The sequence below is a fragment of the Protopterus annectens genome, chromosome 8.part0 (genome assembly GCF_019279795.1).
Source record: "Protopterus annectens isolate FY-2018-M chromosome 8.part0, PAN1.0, whole genome shotgun sequence".
Lineage (NCBI taxonomy): Eukaryota > Metazoa > Chordata > Ceratodontiformes > Protopteridae > Protopterus > Protopterus annectens.
Window position 1 is genome coordinate 1,401,062,943 of NC_056741.1, and position 19,322 is coordinate 1,401,082,264.

The window sequence follows — 19,322 nt, forward strand, 5'->3', positions numbered from 1 at the left end:
AAATGACACAGGCGGAGCCAGGCTTGTCTCCATAGAGCAATACCTGTACCCACCGCTCTACTCGCCCCTTCGGCCGCATAAGAAATGAGCCTCATGGAAGAGCTTGATATGGATGACAGCGTAGCCAACCGAGAGCCAACCGTCTGGGCCAGCTGCTCAGGCAGGTTACCCAAGAGGGTATCTGAAAGCTCCTTGATCAGATCCCTCTGAAACCTGGTGAAGTGCGTTAAATAGTTCAGGGATCTTAAAGTAAACGACGCTGAACTTAGGGTGCGCTTACCGTACCGATCCATGCTCCTAGACTCCTTATTAGGAGGATGGACGGACGTCGAAGCCTCTGCTACATCTTGCTGGGTAGCAGATGCCACCACCAAGGCATCTACAGCCACACCTTTCGTCAAAAACTCCTTTTCTGGGGGTGCTGACAGGAACTTATTTGGGCGAGCAGGCACCGGTTCCACAGAGTCTGGGTGTTCCCACGCCCTTCGACAGATCAAATCTAGGAGCTCGAAGGGCGGAGACACCCAGGAGGCGGAGGGCTGAGCCCCGAAGGCCTTAAGGAACACCGACTCGTCAGCAGAAGGGGGTTTGGATTGCCAGCCGCCTCGTTGTTTGAGGGCTTCCAGGATGTCTGCAAAGGAGACATCTGAGGACAACTTAGGGGACCCCTCTGCATCATCAAGATCAGTGTCTGACGCGAGAGGCTCATCGGGGGAAGTCAACGTGCTTCCTCTTGCACGATCTTTTCCTTGGGGGTTCCTCCGAAGAAGCTTCAGAGGGACCTCCAGGGGGGGGGGGCCCCAGTGGGGGTGACCTCAGGCCCCGGGGCTCCGCTGTCTAAGGACAGGGGGACTGCCAAAGACCCAGTCTCCGTATGCAGGGAAGGTGCTGGAGAGACCGTGGAGGTAGACAAAGAAGATTTTGCTAATGCACTCCTCATGGCCCTGAAGGCCGGACCACCAGAATCCTGGGAAGGTCCCACCTCCGTGGCCACAACAGTAGACGGTACCCCCGCAAACGACTCACCGAGAGGAAGGCTTGGGACCGAAAACATCAGTCCCGAAGCGTCCCCCCCGGGGCTGACAGAGGAGGTCCGCGTACCGAACTCCGACTCGAGAGCCGGGGTTGGAGTAAGGGTCGGGCCCGACCCAAAAACCTCCATTGGCTCCACCAGCACCAGCTCCAATGGTGCCGAGGCTGTTGGAGGAGGAACCATAACTACAGGGTGGACCATCGGCTCCGAAGCCGAATGGGCTGGAGACGAAACTAACTTTTGGAACACAGTAGACTGGAAAAGTCTTAGGAGCACCCTGTCGATGTCCGAATCAGACATCTTGGAGGATCTAGATGAAACTGATCGGGTCCGAACAGACTTCTCCATCGGCTCCAAAGGACTGGGGGACCGGCTCCGAATGGACTCTACCAATATCGGTTCCGAGGGAGATCCCAAAACAATTTCCCTCGGTGCCGAGGAGGGCTTCGGCGCCGAAGGGGAAGAGTCTGAGCCGGCAACCCTCATCGGCTCCAAAATCAGTGGAGCCGATGAAGGTGACCCGCCTCTCGACGCCCCAGTCCTCGGCTCCGAAACCAGAGGAGTCGAGACTGGAGGCATCGAGGCAGACCGTTCCGCCCTCGGCTCCGAAGTCCATGGAGCCGATGGAGAAGCCTGCCTAGGTTTCTTAGCAGTCGGTTCCGACGGGCTGGTCGGAGCAGACGCTTTCTTCTTCTTGGTAGGAGAGGATGAGGAAGATAAGGCCTCCTCGAAGGAGGGTTTAATCAGCCCTTTCAATATTAATTTATTCTTCCTCTCTTGGAGGACTGTAGATGAAAAGGCGTGACACGCTACAGGATTCCTGTAGGTGCTTGGCGCCTAAACAATATACGCACGAGGAGTTGTCATCGGTTATAGACATTTTATAACCGCATCTCGTGCACTTTTTGAACCCGGAGGGTCTATGTTCTTTGGACATAATGACTATCAAAAAACACTAAAACTAGTTAAAGTAGCACTATCTACTCAGAATGAAGATTTTACCACAATACAAAAAATTTTAACCAACTTTTTTTTTTTTTTTTTTTTTTTTTAAGACACAATACCATACAATATCAGAAAAAAAAAATACTGAAAAGGAGGGCCAAGACCCTCTAACTTAAACAGGTACTTGACCTCCTTGAAAAAAAATAGACACTCGCTGAAGAATAGGGGAAGGCCCCTCTAACTTAAACGGGAAACCTTTCCCTTAATCAAACACACAATTTTCCACAACAAAATGCACCAAAACACACTCGTACGACAATAGCTGTTAAAACAGCTTTTGGGGTAAGAATAAGAAATTTCCTGACAGGAAACTTTGAAAGAAAACAGTACTTAGCTCAGCCAAGTTGAGACCACGTCCTAGCTTGTAAGCGGCAAATGAGATCTAGGACATTAGTGGTGGTGCATCCTGGAATAGAAAATAGCTCAGCCAATAAGAGGCTTCGCTCTATAGCATAGCGTGCAGTCGGAGCCGAGGGATCGGCGAGCCCATCAGTACAGAATGTAGGCGAGATAGGATTACATAACATCACCTTCTACACTAAAATTGAATGTGGTGGCTTGGTAATATAGTACTATAAGCACAGACAATGGCCCAAACAACTCAGCATCCTTCACTGAATCAGCCATTGGATGACCTAGCCGAAAAAGAATGAGTTGAGTGGCTAATGATGGCTTGTTCATCTAGGACTGGGGTGCTCCTGTCCAATGTTATACTGGTAGCTACACAGTACATGGGCAGGAGACTAGCACTATGGTCTGCCAAAATGCATTCATAAAGTAGCCTTTAAGGGTGTGTGTGTGTGTGTGCTGGATTGCTCATGCACATTAGAAGACAGGGTGAAAGCATACCATATCCTCACATATGCAATCAAGGCAGCAAATATGGAGAGAGTTTCACTTTATACAGGAAATTCAGGCCTCTGGTGATGACTCATCCAGATGAGCAACAAGCAACTACCAAAAGATATTATCCTCATGATGCAAAGTTCAGGCAGAAGGGGGACTGAACACCTAGGGTGGGACAGGGCTGCTGCATACTCCAGCAGCAGAGGTTTCTCTCATGTCAACATTAACCAGCTCCAATACCTTTATCTCATTTTCCAATCAGCTGTATTTATTCAGTGGTGTCTACAAGCAATTTGCTTCATGAAGTCAGTAAAAAAAAATCAATTACCTGTTCATCAGAAGACAGATTTGTGAACAAGGGAATAATGTCACTCTTCACATATTCTAGTTCCAAAACCTTGGCAAATTCTCCCAGCTTAGAAGCAGCAGCACGGCGGACCATAGGAGTGTCATCTGAACACAAGTTGCGGAAATGTCTGTCAAAGAAAAAGGGATTTATACTAGACATTGCAAATCGGTTCTATTTCTAGAGTTAAACCATGACAAAAGTACAGTTGTGTTCACTTACCATAAATGTAGATATTAAGAGTGTATTCCCTGCTGCAGTCATTACATGTGTTATCTGCTTGCAGGTAGCCCTCAGTCGGCCTGATTAACAGTCTTGGGTCCTGCGTTAGTTGCTGTCACTTCTTCCATGGCGTCAGGGGTATAAAACATGCAGCCAACACCATTACCATCAGTTTTTCTTGCCCCAGATGTCAGGTGCCCCCCTAATGGGAAGCAATTAAATATAAAAATACAATGATATACCTCCAACAAAAAAGCAAATATACCAAAAAGCTTTTAAGCATAGTAAAGGAAAGTAGAGGTATAGCCAAAAGAAGTCCGGGGGCTGGAGGGAGGGTAACCAGGACTGCAACAGTGAATACACTCAAACATCTACATTTATGCTAAGTGTACACAACTGTGCTATGTTCTTCGTGTTTCACTGTTGCAGTTATTACATTTGGGTAGATTCCCAAAGCTATGGTTGGGAGGAGGAATTTTGACAGCATTAGGACCAGCTATAAGGCCCTGCAAGACTGCAGTGGCAAAGCCAGCTCTGCATTTAGAGAAAATTGGCAAATGATTATGCTTGGTGAAAGTATTACAGAACTCGGGTAGCAGCTTTTAGGATGTCCCTGGTAGGGATGCCTCTGAGAAAGGCTGTAGAGGTAGATGCAGCCCTGGTAGAGTGAGGTCTGATCCCCTGGTGGATAGGTTTTCCATGGTGCTTAAAGCAGAAATGAATGCAATGGCTTATCCATTAAGAAATGGCTTGCTTTGAAATAGCCCTCCCCCTCTGCCCCTGCAGCAAATGCCACCAGCAGTTCAAACTTCCTTTGAGATTTAGTCCTGTCCAAGTAGAATCTAAGTTGTCTGTGCACATCTAAGGAATGCAGTTATCCATTCCCCTTTATTCTGTGTATTGGGAAAGAAGGTTGGCAAATGAATGGACTGATTAAGAGCAACACTGGATACTACCTTGGGCATGAAGGATGGATTGGTTCTGAGGGACACCCTGTCCGCATGAAAGATGATGAAAGGCTCCACTGCCTTAAGGGCCTGTAATTCAGATACCCTTCTAACTGAAGTGATTGCTAAAAGGAAAGCGGTTTTCCAAGAAAGAAATTTTAAGTCTGCAGTAGCAGCTGGCTCGAAATGCGGCAGAGAGTTTCTCCAAGACAAACTTAAGGTCCAAGGCTGGGGTTGAAGCTCTCCTGGGTGGTCTCAAATTTTTGGCCCCTCTGAGGAACTGCTTGAGCAGTGAATGAGAAAAGAGGGGAGGGTTCTGTGTTATAATGAGCTGAAATGGCTGAGGCGTGGATTTTAATGGAGGAAAAAGACAGGCCCTTGTGAAGCATCTCAGTTAAGTATTGTAAAATCTAAGGTAACTTGGGCGCTGCTGTGCTCATCCCTTGAGACTGGTTCCAGGCACACAATCTTTTCTATTTTTCAGCATAAGATTTTCTAGTACTAGGCCTCCTTGCCTCTAAAATGATATCAATCACAGGTTTGCTGAGGGATGGTAAAGGAGAGATTAAGTAATTAGCCAGGCTGCAAGGTTCAGTGTTGGAAGCTGAGGGTGCATAATCTGGTTCTTCTGCTGAGACAGCAGGGAAGGAGTCTGAAGCATGTGCCACTGAGATATCCAAGACATACTGCGCAGGAGGGGTTACCAGTGTTGGCGCGGCCAGTCTGGAGCAATCAAAATCATCCTTGGTTTGCCCAGTTTGATTTTTAGTAGTACTTTGGAGAGCAGAGGCAGAGGGGGGAAGGTATAGACTGATAGGTTTTTCCAGCTGAAGGACAGAGCATCCACTTTCCAAGCTCGTTTGTGGGCAGTCCTTATGCAAAATTTGTCCAACTGGTAGTTCTGGGGAGAGGCAAACAGGTCTATATCTGGGCTCCCCCATTTGCTTGTCAACATGCTGAAAATCCTTTGCTCCAGTTTCCACTCGTGTGGGTCCATGAGGTTTCTGCTTAGTCAGTCTGCCAGTGTATTTAATTTTCCTGGCAGGAATTGAGCTTGTAGGTGCACTTGGTAGCTCAAGGCTGTGTTCCACAATGCCATGGCTAGTCTGCAGAGGGAGTAAGAATGTATACCCCCTGCTGGTTTATATACCACATAACAGTGGTGTTGTCCGCCTTTACCATTAGTTGTCCTGGAAGAAGGTGGTCCTTGAAGGCTGTCAGAGCATTCTGTACAGCTAACATTTCTTTGATTGATATGAAGGTGCATTTGACTAGTTCCATTTGCCCTGAATGCACTTCCCTGCCAGGTGAGCCCCCCATGCATAGTCTGATGCATTTGTTAGGGTTCGGGCTGCAGGGGGTGGTGCAAAAGGTAGTCCCTTGTTTTGGTGGCAGGTCTCTGCCCACCAAAGGAACTCTAGGTGTAGGCAAGGTATGATAGGAATCATTGTTTCTAGGTCTTGAGCATGTTGACACCATATGCTTTTTAGATACCATTGTAGTTTCCTCATATGCAGTCTTGCATATGGAATTAGAAAAATGCAAGAGACCATGAACCCCAAGGCTTGCAGTATTCGTCTTGCAGATAGCAGGGTTTTTGTGGCCACTTGTTTGAAGTAGATTGTCAAATGAATTTACTTTTCTGGCGTGAGGCAAGCCATCTGGGAAGTTGTATTCAAGCTAGCTCCCAGGAATATAATTTGTTGACAGGGTACCTGGTGTGATTTCTTTTCTTTTATGGTGTACCCCAGACAAGTTAGAACCCTTTTTACAAAGGCTAGATGATTCAAAAATATGTCCTGACTTTCTCTGCCTGAATTAGACAATCATCCAGGTATGAGCACGGCTTGGAAGGTTTAAAGTTAGGTCACTGACAGTTTACTATAGGGGGGTGTCTTACTACTTCCAGCTTTGGAAGTGGGAGCCCCCCACTGATTAGGGCTGTGAGTACTTTGATACTGAGGCCTGGGTGGTCTGCTGGTTCTGGGTTTGGACTGAAGGCCTGGAAGAGGCATGAAAAGACCGATTCTTAGGCCAGTGCCTACTAAACCTGGGAGGCTGTACTTGCAGGAAATCTTTAACAGTTTGCATAGATTTAGCTTTTTCCTCCATCTTTTTAAGTACTACTACTGCTTGGTTGCCAAACAGGCGGTCTTGGTTTAATAATTTAGTGATCTGGCAAAGTTTGCTCCTTAAGCCAAGCATGCCTTCTAAGTACAGACCCGTGACAGCAGACCTGCAAGATGCCTCTAATGAATCAAAACCACATTGCAAAGTATGTTTTCCAACTTGTTCAGCAGAACGCATTAAATCCTGTAAGTCTATTTTCAGCACAGTCAGGAATCATCATTTTCTGTTTAAGCAACCCAATAATATGCTGCTGATACTTTAACATATGAAACTGGCAGTTTAAGGCCCTAACGGCCAAAGTTGCAGAAGTGTAAACCTTCTTACCCCATCTGTCCAAGGCTCTAGAATCTCTACCAGAAAGGGTAGGACTTTTGGCAGCAGTAGCCTTAATGCCCTCTGGACCTTGGGAAATGGTCTCTGGATCTGTAGTAGGATTCTTGAAGAGGAACCTGTGAGAGTCAGGTACTCTGTAATACCAGTCAGGTTTTCGGGGAGCTGGAGGTAAATTGTCTGGGGACAGGCTAGATTCGAAGACAGCGTCATCTACAATGTCCAGAAAAAGAGGGATAGCTAAAGGCTGGGGTGAGGAAGAAGTAAGAATTCCCTAAGCCTCTTTTTAGAAACTGAAAAATCCTGGCTTTCCCAGCGGAAATGCTCCCTAAGAGTGTGCAAGGTTTCACCAAAAGAAAAATCTTCTGGAGGGGAAGCACAAGGAATGGAATCCTCTGCATCAGAATCCTCATAGGTAGATAAGGGCAAATTGTGGTAATCAGAAGAAACGGGCTTCAGAATCTTGATCAGAAGAATCAGAAGGAAAATCAATTCTAGGTCTCTTAGAGGGGGGAAGGCCGTCTTCCCCTAATTAAAGTAATAAGGTCTTCAGCCATTCTAAGCATTTTTTTAGGCATATTTGCCTGACCATGTGGTTTGGACGTGTCTTTTCTAGGTGTGCGTCAAGTTTTAGGCCTGGATGAAAAAGATGGCGTACGTTTAAAATGCAAGTCTGTAAGGCCTGAATACACCCTCAGAAGCCGGTGCCTGCACAGCGGCTCTGGACTCATTCAAGATAGAGACATTCGCAGGTTCCATAGTCGAAGAAGCATCTTGCGGCATACCGGACTCCAAATGGGTCTCAGTAGCGGCCTGAGAATCAGAAGTAGCGGGTATCAGGGGCTGCGAAAGCACCTCACTGAGTACTGGCCTGGCGACTAACTTAACAGAAGTGCCGTTGGCAGTTTTGGACCTATGCGGTCTGTCTTTATCCCTATGTTTTTTCAGAATACCGTTAGTCGGATGGCTTACGGAAGCCATTTCTGGATAGTTATACAGAGTACCAAAATAATTTGCTGCAAAAATAGACAGACTACTAATAGTTCGGGGGTTGAATAAGGCACAAAACCGACTGCGAAGGACGTCGCGGTCTGGGCCTAAGCAAGGAATGCAGTACGAATGAAAAACTTTATAAGGTATTTGTTTTCCACAGGTAAGACAATTGTTAACTTTTACTGACATCAGTTTAAGAGCAAGAAAAAGGATCCCAACATGGTACTTGGCTTTTAGAAGCCTTCGGTTCTGAAACTCAAACAAAAATTTCAGGAGTCGGCACTTGCGAACTGCTTCTGCTTCGGGCACCACGCAGCAAGAAAGACTGATGTAATGGCATCTGCTGCATGTTTTATACCAGACGACCTGACAACATGGAAGAGAGCATCCCACGCAAGAATCGAAGGCTCTGGCATTCAGGCCGGCTGAGGGCTACCTGCAGGCAGATAACCCAAATGTAATGACTGCAACAGTGAAACATGAAGAACATCCTTGGCCTATCTGATCTGCAGGAACTTGCTGTATTGCCCTCATGGAGAGCAGGGAATGGACTTTTTTGGCCTCTGCCCACTGGTTTGGAGGAAAATCTGGGAACCCCTTTGGGGGTGGCAGTGTGGAAATAAAATGTGTATCCCTGGGGCACTATGTTGAGGACCCATCGATTGTTGGTAATAGAGGCCCAGTTGTTTGCATGGGATGAGTTTTCCTCCTAGGGGCACAATAGGTGGGTAGAGGTAAGGGGTGGAGGTGTAAAGTAATTGTGAGTTATTTCCATAAGGGGGGTGGCTTAGCACTCCATTCCCTGGGACTACTGTCGGGGGGGGGGGTCTGCTTGCCCTAGGTCTTGGCTGAGCTGGCCTGGACAGGGTCCAGAAAGGACCAGTGCTTGGAGGGGCAATGCCTACTGAACCTCGGAGGCTGGACCTGTAAGAAGTCTGTCTGCAGATTTAGCTTTTTCTTCCATCTTAAGACCTCTTCTGCCTTGGTGCCAAACAAATTATCTTTGTTCAATGGTGCGTCCAATAGTTTTGATGCGACATGGTCTGGCAAGGTCTGTTCATTAAGCCAAGCATGCCTTCTAAGTACAGAACCTGACTGCTGCCCTGCAAGATGCTTCCAAGGCATCAAAGCCACATAAGATGTGTTTAGTAACTTGGCTTGCAGAATGCATAAGCTATTGTAAATTCTTTATTTTCTGCACAAGCAGGAAAGGTAGATATTTGTTTGCTGAGTTCATGGTATGTTGCTGGTATTTCAGCATGTGGAACTGACAATTTAGTGCTCTAATGGCAAGAGTTGCAGAGGTGTATACTTTTTTACCCCTTCTGTCTAAAGCTCTGAAATCCCTGTCCGAGGGGGTGGGATTCTTAGCTGTGGTTGCTTTAATTCCTTTAGGTCCTAGGGAGAGGACCTCTGGTTCAGCAGTAGGAATTTTAAAAAGGAATGTGTCAGAGTCAGGGACTCTGACACCGGTCAGGTTTCCTGGGAGCAAGAGAAGGGTGTCAGAGGAGTCAAACTGGATTCCATAAAGACATCATGCACAACATCCAAAACAGGAGGAATGGCTAAAATCTGTGCTGTGGTAAATCTAAGAATTTCCTGAGTCGAGGAAAGGCAGAAGGAATGGATTCCTCTGCAACTGAATTCTCATAAGCAGATAGGGGTTGCATGTCTTCATAATCAGAAACCTCAGAGTCATCGGACTCCTGGTCAGATAAAACTGCTGAGGACAAGTCTCTTTCTTTTGGAAGGGGTAGGCTGGCTTCCTCTAATAAGCATAAGGTCTTCCGCCATTTTAAGCATTTGAGATTGAGGCATGGAAGCAGGTACATGCACTTGGGTCTATTTTTTTTAGACTTGGTTCATACCCTGGGCCTCAGAAACACGGTAGTTTTATAAAAAACTGAAAACACGAAAGTAGTTGTTGGTTTGTGTATAGTATCGGTAGTGTGAATAACTTCCTCGGAAGCCGGTGCCAGCTCAGCGGCTCCGGACCCATCCAAGTTAAGAGACATCCGCAGGATCCTTAGTCCAAGAAGAGTCTCGCTGCATATCGGACTCCGAATGGGTCTCGGTAGCAGCCTGCAAATCCACAGAAGCAGGCATCAGGGGCAGCGAAAGTGCCCGAGGAGCAGAGAACTGACTACTAGCTTAACAGAAACGCCACAGGCAGTTTTGGACCTGTGCGGTCTTTGTCTTTATCCTTACGTTTTTTCGGAGGCACGGTAGTCGGATGGCTTACCAAAGCCATATTGGAATACGAGGACCGAGCGCGAAAATATTTAGCTACAATAAAGGCCCAACGACATGGTTCTGGCATTGAACAAAGCACAAAAGCAACAGCAAGGTATGTCGTGGTCTGGACCTAAATAGGTGACGCAGGAAAAATGGAGTCTGTGTGTGGCATTTGCTTTCCACAGGCAAGACAATTGTTAACTTTTTCTAACATCGGTCAGATCAATAAAAAAGGATCCCCAATGGGGTACTTAGCTTTAGAAGACTTCAACTTCAATTCAGAAACGAAACTCAGGTAGCGGCCAACCAGCACTCGTGCGAACTGCTTTTGCTTTGGGCTCCTCAGCAAGAAAGACTGATGTAATGGCGTCTGCTTCCTGATTTTATACCACTGGTGACCTGACGCGAGTCCTGAAGCGACAGCCACTGACGCAGAAATACTAAGCCTCTGGTATTCTGCCTGACTGAGGGCTACCCCTGGCAGGATAACCCAAGTGTGATGACTGCAACAGTGAAACTTGAAGAATATAGTGCAGTTGTGTACACTTAACATAAATGTAGATGTTCGCGTGTATTCACTGTTGCAGTCATCACACTTGGGCTATCCTGCCAGGGGTAGCCTTCAGTCGGCCTAAATACCAGAGGCTTAGTAATTCTGCGTCGGTTGCTGTCACTCCAGGACTGATGTCCGGCAGTCAGTGGTATAAAACAGGCAACAGACGCCATTACATCAGTTTTTCTTGTCCCAAATGTCAGGAGCCCCCAAACAGAGAGCTAAGTTATGGTGGAATAACACTACCATTAGAAAGTAAATACCAATAGCCTTGTAAAGAGTGAGGGAGAGAGAGAAAAACAAGGGGTCTGGGGGGGGTGGGAAACCAGGACTGCAACAGTGAATAAACTAACATCTACATTTATGTTAAGTGTAAGTTCATGTTTCACTGTTGCAGACATCATACTTGGGTTGATTCCCAAAGCTATTGACGGGAGGATGGAACTAAATAGCATTAGGAGCAGCTATAAGGCCCTGCAGAACTGCAGTGGCAAAGCCTGCCTTGGACTTGGAGAGGCAAATGATAATGCTTTGTAAAAGTATGAAGAGAACTCCAAGTAGCAGCTTCTAGAATGTCTTTGGTTGAAACTCCTCTGAGAAAGGCTACTAAGGTAGAGGCAGCCCTGGTGGAATGTGACCTGATTTCCCTTGGGCATCGGTTTAACATGAAGCAAGTAGCAGAAACGAATGCAGTGGCTTATCCACTTAGAAATAGTCTGCTTTGATATAGCCTTCCCCTGTGATCATGCAGCAAATGCCACCAGTAGTTGCTCAGACTTTCTTAGAGATTTGGTCCTGTTTAAGTAGAAAGTACAGTTGTGTACCTACCATAAATGTAGATGTGCGCGTGTATTCACTGTTGCAGTCATTATTCTTGGGTTATCCTGCTGGCAGGCCACCCTCAGTCGGCCAGAATTCCAAAGTCCAGGTCCGGCATCTGTTGCTGTCGCCTCTTCCCTGATGTCAGTGCGCCAGGGGTATAAAAGATGCAGCAGACGCCATTTTCTTCAGTTTTTCTTGCCCCAGATGTCAGGTGCCCCCAAATTGGTAGGCTGAAAAATATGCCAACAAAAATGCATGCAGAAAAATAACATTTTATCTACAAGCAAATACACCAAATAGGTTGTATAGGATAGAGAAGTGCAGATAAGTCCCAGCAAAGAGAAGGGGGATGGTGGGTGGGTAACCTGGACTGCAACAGTGAACACACACTAACATCTACATTTATGGTAGGTACACAACTGTACTATGTTCGTGTTTCACTGTTAAAGTCATTACTCTTGGGTAGAATCCCAAAGCTGAGGATGGGTGGCTGGGCTAAATAGGATTAGGAGAGGCTATGAGGCCGTGCAGAACTGCAGAGGCAAAGCCTGCTCTGGACAGAGTAAAGAGGTAAGTGGTAGTGCTTTGTGAACGTGTGCACTGAACTCCAAGTTGCAGCCTCCAAGATATCTTTGGTTGGCACTCCTTTGAGGAAGGCTGCTGAAGTGGCTGCTGCTCTGGTGGAATGAGGCACAATGCCCTTAGGCACTGATTTGCCATGTTGAGAATAGCAGAAACGGATGCAATGGCCTATCCATTTAGAAATAGTCTGTTTTAAGATAGCCTTTCCTTGTGATCCTGTAGCATATGACACAAAGTTGCTCAGTCTTTCTGAAAGCTTTAGTTCTGTCCAAATAGAAGCGTAACTGCCTGTGTATGTCCAAAGAATGCAGAATTTTCTCACCCTTGCTCTGTGGATTTGGATAAAAGGTAGGCAAGTGAATGGTTTAGTTGAGGGCCACACTCGATACCACCTTAGGCATAAGTGTAGGATTTGTTCTCAGAGACACCCTGTCTGGATGAAAAATGATAAGGTTCCATAGCCACGAGTGCTTGTAACTCCGAGACTCGCCTTGCTGAGGTTATTGCTAGGAGTAGAGCCGTCTTCCAGGATAAGAATTCTATATCTGCTGTTGTAGCTGGCTCGAAAGGAGGCAGTGTGAGTTTTTCCAAAACATAATTGAGGTCCCAGACCGGAATTGGTGCTCTCCTTGGAGGCCTAATGTTTTTGGCCTCTCTGAGGTACTGCCTTATTAAAGGATAAGAAAAGATAGGTGGTTCCGTATTGTAATGGGCTGAAATGGCAGAGGCATGAATCTTAATTGATGAGAAAGAAAGGCCGTTGTTCAGCATCTCAGTTAGGTATTGTAAAATCTGAAGTATATTTGGTACACACGTCAAAGCCTTGTTCCTGGCTCCAAGCACAGAATGTCTTCCATTTTTCTGCATAAGATTTTCTGGTACTGGGCCTTTTGCCTCCAAGATAACATCCATAACAGCTTTTGAAAGAGGTGTGTTCTGAAAGGTTACATTATCCGCCATGCTGCCAGATTTAAGGTCCTGAGTTGGCTGTGCATGATCTGATTGTTTTGTTGGGTCAGCAAGTGAGAAGTTTGAGGGAATATCCATGCTGGACCTTGAGACAAGTTCTTTAGGACTGGGTACCAGTGCTGGCGTGGCCAGTCTGGTACAATCATTTTTGGCTTCTCTTGTCTGACCTTTAGGAGTACCCTGGGAAGGAGAGGCAGTGGAGAAAAGGCATATACTGTTAGGTTTTTCCGGCCGAGGGATAGTGCGTCCACTTTTCATGCTTGCTTGTGATAAATCCTTGTGCAAAATCTCTGCAATTGGTAGTTGTGAGGGGAGGCAAATAGATCTATGTCTGGACATCCCCATTTCCTTATTATCATGTTGAAGACTTGTGGATCCAGTTTCCATTCGTGGGGATCCATGAGGTTTCTGCTTAGTTTGTCTGCCAGAGTATTTGTTTTTCCTGGCAGGAATTGTGCTTGCAGGTGAATTTGAAAAGCCAGTGCTGTGTCCCATAAGGTCATTGCTAGTCTGCAGATGGAGTAGGAATGTGTACCTCCCCTGCTTGTTTATGTACCACATGACCGTAGTATTGTCTGCCTTTATCAGTAGCTGTCCTGGATGAAGCAGGTCCTTGATAGCTGTCAGAGCATTTTGAACACCTAGCATCTCTTTTTGATTTAAAGATGCATCTGGTTTGCAGGCCATGTGCCCTGAATACATTTTCCTGCCATATGGGCCCCCCAGGCATAATCTGATGCATCCGTTGTTAGTATCAGTCTGGCTGTGGGTAAACTGAATGGCAGACCCTTGGTGTGGTGACAGGCTTATGCCCACCATCGAAACTCCTGTTGTAGGCAGGGAATGAGTGCAATTACTGTCTCCAGGCTGTGGCAATGCTGAGTCCAAACAATTTTTAGATACCATTGTAGTTTCCTCATATGCAGTCTGGTATATGGAATTAGTAGAATGCAGGATGCCATGAAACCCAGGGCCTGCAGGATTTTCCTTGCAGATAAGTGGGTTTTTGTTGCCAATTTCTTGAAGTAAGAAGTCAGTTGCTTTTTTTTGTCTGGCGTGAGATAAGCCATCTGGGCAGTTGTATTTAAGCTTGCACCCAGGAATATTATCTCTTGAGAGGGCACTAGTTTTGATTTCTTTTCGTTTACTGTGTACCCTAGGCCAGTTAGTAATGTTTTTACAAACCCCAGATGCTTTAAAAGAATGTCTTTGGTCTCTGCTTGAATTAGGCAGTCGTCCAAGTAGGGATATATTTGAATTCTTCAGTCTGCAAAACGCAATTACTGGTGCCAGGCATTTTGTGAAGACGCAGACCACTGTAGATAAGCCAAAGGGCAGTGCAGAGAATTGGTAATGCATTGAGCCAGCTATTAATCTGAGGTATCTTCTGCAAGACTGTCTGATTGGGACATGCAGGTATGCCTCTTTTAGGTCCAAAGTTACGAGCCAAGCCTTCTTGCCCAGCATGGGCAGTAGCTGCTGTCAACATCTTGAATTTTGGAACTTCCAGAAACGTATTTAGTAGAGATAGGTCCAGTACTGGTCTCCAAGGTTCTGTCCTTTCTGGGTACTAGGAAAAGTCTGGAGTAAAATCCTTGCTCCTGTTGTGGTACTTGCTGAATGGCCCTCATGTCCATGAGGGCTGTAATTAGTTTTTGTGCCTCTGCCCATTGATTGTGTGGCAGGTCTGGCATACCTTTTGACCTTGGTAGAGTGTGAAAATAGAACCTGTAGCCTTGGGACATTATGTTCAGGACTCATTTGTCTTGGGTAATCATTTGTCAATTTGATAGAAAAAAGTGCTAGTTTTCACTCTAAGGGGGCTGTCAAAAAGAAAAGTGATTGGATCTGGCAGAGGAAAGTCATTGGGACGGTTTCCTGTAAGGTTGTGATTTGTCTTCTCTGCTTTTGGAGGTAGGAGCACCCCATTGTTTAGGCCTGTATGAGCCTTGGGGCTAGTATCTGCCTCTAGGATGTCTGTATCTGCCTCTCTGTGGTCTGACACTGGAAAGGACCAATTTTTAGAAGGCCAGTTTCTGCTAAACCTGGGTGGCTGTACCTTTAAGAAATCCTTGACTGCATGGATTTTGCTTTATCCTCCATTTTTTTTCAACACCTCTTCTGCTTTAGTACCAAAGCAAGTATCATGCTGCAATGATGCATCTAATAACTTTGCTTCAACATGATCAGGCAGATTCTGTTCCTTTAACCAAGAATGCCTTTTTTAAGCGAAATGCAGTCGAGATGCAGTAATTAAAGCGAAAGCCAGAAAAAATACTTATAAATCCTGGAAAGTCACTCTTTCACTCTGCTGCTTGTAGAACTCTGCAGGACACCACGAGGAGCTGTGCTGAGTCTTTCTTTCACTTGGAGCCCAAACAGAGATGAGCCATCGAAGGTGGTGTTCACAAAGGAGGACTTGAAGGGCTCCACGAAATTGCAGTCACATTCAGGAATGCCTCCTAATATAGAGATCTCTGAACCTGCTTGCTCTACTCACTCCATCCACTGCATATGAAATCAGCCTCATGGAGAAGTTAACTACTGAATTTAGGCTGGTGAGTTGAGAAGCTACTTTATCTGAGACCTTATCAGCCACAGTTCCTTGTAGGGTATCAGATAACTCTTTCAGCACATCCTTTTGCAGCCTAGTAAAATGCATCAAGTAATTCAACAAACGTAAAGTAAAGCCTGCTTAAAAAAAAAAAAAAAAAAAAAAAAAAAAAAAGGACTTTCTTCCCACGTCTACCCATCATCCTAGAGTCTTTACTCTCAAAAAGCTCTTTTAGTCACTGTCGCCTCGAGCATTGCATCTACCACAACTCCCTTGGTAAGAAACTTATCAAGAGGTGAAGTGATATCCGGCCTCCTCGGGGTCGGATCAATGGAGTTCGGGGTCTCCCGTGGCTTCCAAGAGGTTAACGCACCAAGCTCATTGGAAGGGCAGGGTCACCCAAGAGATGGAATACCGGGATCTGAATGCCTTTAGGTATACTGACTTCTTCACTGAAGGGGTATTGTACTCCCAGTCTCCTCTCTATTTTAACAATTCTACAATGTCTCCAAGAGAGACATCGAGAAGATAATGGGGACCCCTCAGCCTCATCAAGGTCAACATCTGTGGTGACAACTCCTCTGGGAAGTTCAAATGCTTCCTCTTGCAGATTTTCTTCCGAGGGACTTCAGTGGGGTATCTGGAGAAGTTCCAGAAGAGATGGATGTCTCTCCAGGGACATCCTGAGGCTTGGGATCTCATTGTCACTGTGGAAGAAGTGACAGAGGCAAAAGGCACCGAAGGAAGATCCTGGAAAGATTGATCCCTTATCTGAGAGGCAGTCGAAGCTCTCCTCAAAGCGACAAATGCCCCCTGCCTCCGATCTGAGGAGCCCTCCAGAGCAGACGAAAAAACATCTGAGCCAAGGGTCCTCCACGATCCTAAGGATGATCAGCGCTCAACAGTGCTGAAGCTGACAGGCAAGGTCCAAGCCTAAGAAAAGGAAGTCTGATCCCTGCCCTCAAGTCCAGGCAGAGGTCCAGCAGATGAATCAAAAACTAATAGACTCTCTAAGCAAACAGGAACTAAACTAAACAGACTGCTTAAATAAGGAACTGAATGAGGAAAGGAAAATCGCAGTTAAAAAAAATAATGTTTGGAAGAGTAAGGGTATAAATACTCTAAACGGTAAGCACCAAGAGCTAACTAGACTAACACTATGTAGAAAGATAACACTGAGTAATATTTAGAAATAGAGACATTTAGAAATACTGAAAAACTCTTCACTTAGCCCAGAGCTAGTGAAGGGACCACACATCTCCACCAAAGCGGCAAACGAAATCGGAGGTAATGGGGAAGTGAATTCTGGGAAGGGTAGAATGCCCAAGAGCTTAGAGACCACAAGCTTCTAAATAAGGCAGAGACAGATCGGATCCGACCAATATGCAAGAATAAAGAAGAGACTGACAACTCCACATCAGTTGTTAACCTTATCTGACATGAGTTAAAGCAAGAGATATAGTTCTCCAACGAGGGACTTAGCTTTAGAAGACTTCTCTCTGGTGCAGACACACAAACACTGCTTCAGGGTCTGACAGCAAAAGACTAATGTCATGGCTTCCATCCATCTCCCTTTATGCCACAGCATACTGACGTCAGGGTAGTTCATCTGCTACCCTTAGCGGGGGGGGGGGGACTTTTTACTGAAAGACCCAATATTAGAAAATCTTATACAACTAAATGGATTTTCTTGTTGCTGCAGACGCAGCCAGGATACTCTTACTGCAGGTCCATGCTGTCCTGAAATATCTTTGCAAATTACTTAATTCAGGCTTGGCTTACTCTGCCTGCCATCAGTGCTTGCCTGCTTCTTTACCCCCTGCTTATGGCCAGAGTGCAGGTCAGGCTTTTTCTGCATCTTAACTCGCCAAGGAAATTTTTGTGCTGGAAAAGCTTAAATTGCCTCCCTTTGGGCCAGCATCTTCTGCCACTTAAAAATTCTGCAGTTGGAAAAGTAGCCTACTCCTGGCTCTCACTTCTGTGAAGAGTTTGTTTCAAGCTGTCATGGCCATTCCACCTTTTTTCCAGAAGGACAGGGCGACTGTCAGGACTAATCATCTTTCATGCCTAAGGTAGTGAATGAGCGGTTTTTCACTTTTTCAGTCTTCAAAATGGGGGGGGGGGGGGGAAGAGCCCTACAATGTTAGTGTTTCACTGTTGCAGTCTTGACTTGTGGGATTTCCTGCTGTGGAAGTCCTTGGCCAGCCCAACTACCTCTGCCTACCAAGGGAACTTTGTCTTTATACAAGGAATGATAGTAAATATTGTCTCCAGGTCCTGAGAATGTTGACACCATAGGCTTTTTAGATACCATTGTAGTTTCCTCATATGCAGTCTTGCATATGGAATTAGTAGAATGCAAGAGGCCATGAACCCCAGGGCTTGCAGGGTTTTCCTTGTAGATATCCTGGTCTTTGTGGCCAGTAGTCTGAAGTAAGCTGTTAAACTTCTTCCTCTGGCGTGAGGTAAGCCATCTGGGAAGCTGTGTTCAAGCTTGCTCCAGGAATACAATTTGTTGGCAGGGTACTTAATGAGATTTCATTTTATTTATGGTGTACCCCAGCAAGGTCAGAAGTTTCTTTACAAATGTCAGATATTTAAATGGCATGTCCTGGCTTTCTGCCTGAATTAAGACAATCGTCCAGGTACAAGTATATCTGAATGTTTCTCTGCCTGTAAAATGCAATGGCTGGAGCTAGACACTTCGGCTTATCTACTGCGCCCAGGGTATTCACAAAGGGAAGTGCAAAGAACTGATAATGCATGGAGCCTGAAGCATAGGTATTTTCTGCAAGATTCCCTTACTGGGATATGCAGGTAAGCTTCCTTTAAGTCTAAGGCTGCCAACCATGCATCTTTGCCTAGCATATGAAGCAGCTGTTGAAGTGCTAGCAATTTGAATTTTGGGATTACTAAAAAGGTGTTTAGGATAGAGAGGTCCAGGATAGGACGCCAGGAGCTACCAGGAACAGTAGAGTAAAAACCTTGTCCCCTTTCTTCTGCTGGGAGGGGCTGAATAGCCCTTATACTTAGAAAAGACAGAACCTGCTGTTGAGCCTCAGCCCACTGATTTGGGGGTAGGTCTGGCCAACCGACTGGGGTTGGTAAGGTGTGGAAGTTGAACCTGTATCCTTGGAAGATGTTTAAAACCAGTTTGTCCTGGGTAATGAGTTCCCAGATTTTTGCATGCAGGGCAATCTTTCCCCCCCAAGGGAGCAGGCAGTTGAGCAGGGCTTGGAAGGTTTAAGGTTAAGTCATTGGGACATTTTTCCACAGGGGGGTGTCTTGCTACTTCCAGCTTTGGAAGTGGGAGCCCCCCACTGCTTGGGTCTGTTTGCTTTGAGACTGTAGCCTATGTGGTCTGCTGTTCCTGGGTTTGGACTGAAGGTCTGGAAGAAACTGGAAAGGACCAACTCTTAGAAGGCCAATGCCTACTAAATCTGGGAGGCTGTACTTGCTGGAAATCTAACAGTTTGCATAGATTTAGCCTTTTCCTCCATCTTTTTAAGGACTTCTGCTCTGTTACCAAACAGGTGGTCTTGGTTTAAGGGAGCATCCAGTAATTTAGCTTTAACATGGTCTGGCAAGTGTTGCTCCTTAAGCCGAGCATGCCTTCTAAGTACAGACCCAGTGACAGCAGCACTGCAAGATGCTTCTAAAGAGTCAAAACCACAAAGTATGTTTACCAGCGCATTCAGCAGAATGCATTAAATCCTGTAATTTATGTCCAGCACAGTCAGGAATCAACATCATTT

The 19,322-nt window shown here is 45.9% G+C and overlaps 1 protein-coding gene across 1 annotated transcript in view; it reads right to left on the reverse strand.

The window, feature by feature from the left end:
• PPP2R1B (protein phosphatase 2 scaffold subunit Abeta) overlaps nt 1-19,322 on the reverse strand; it is a 1,373,270-nt gene that overhangs the window by 943,335 nt on the left and 410,613 nt on the right. The window contains exon 5 of the mRNA XM_044080997.1: nt 3,213-3,360. Coding sequence (XP_043936932.1) covers nt 3,213-3,360 — 148 coding nt within the window. The remainder of the gene's footprint in view (nt 1-3,212; nt 3,361-19,322) is intronic.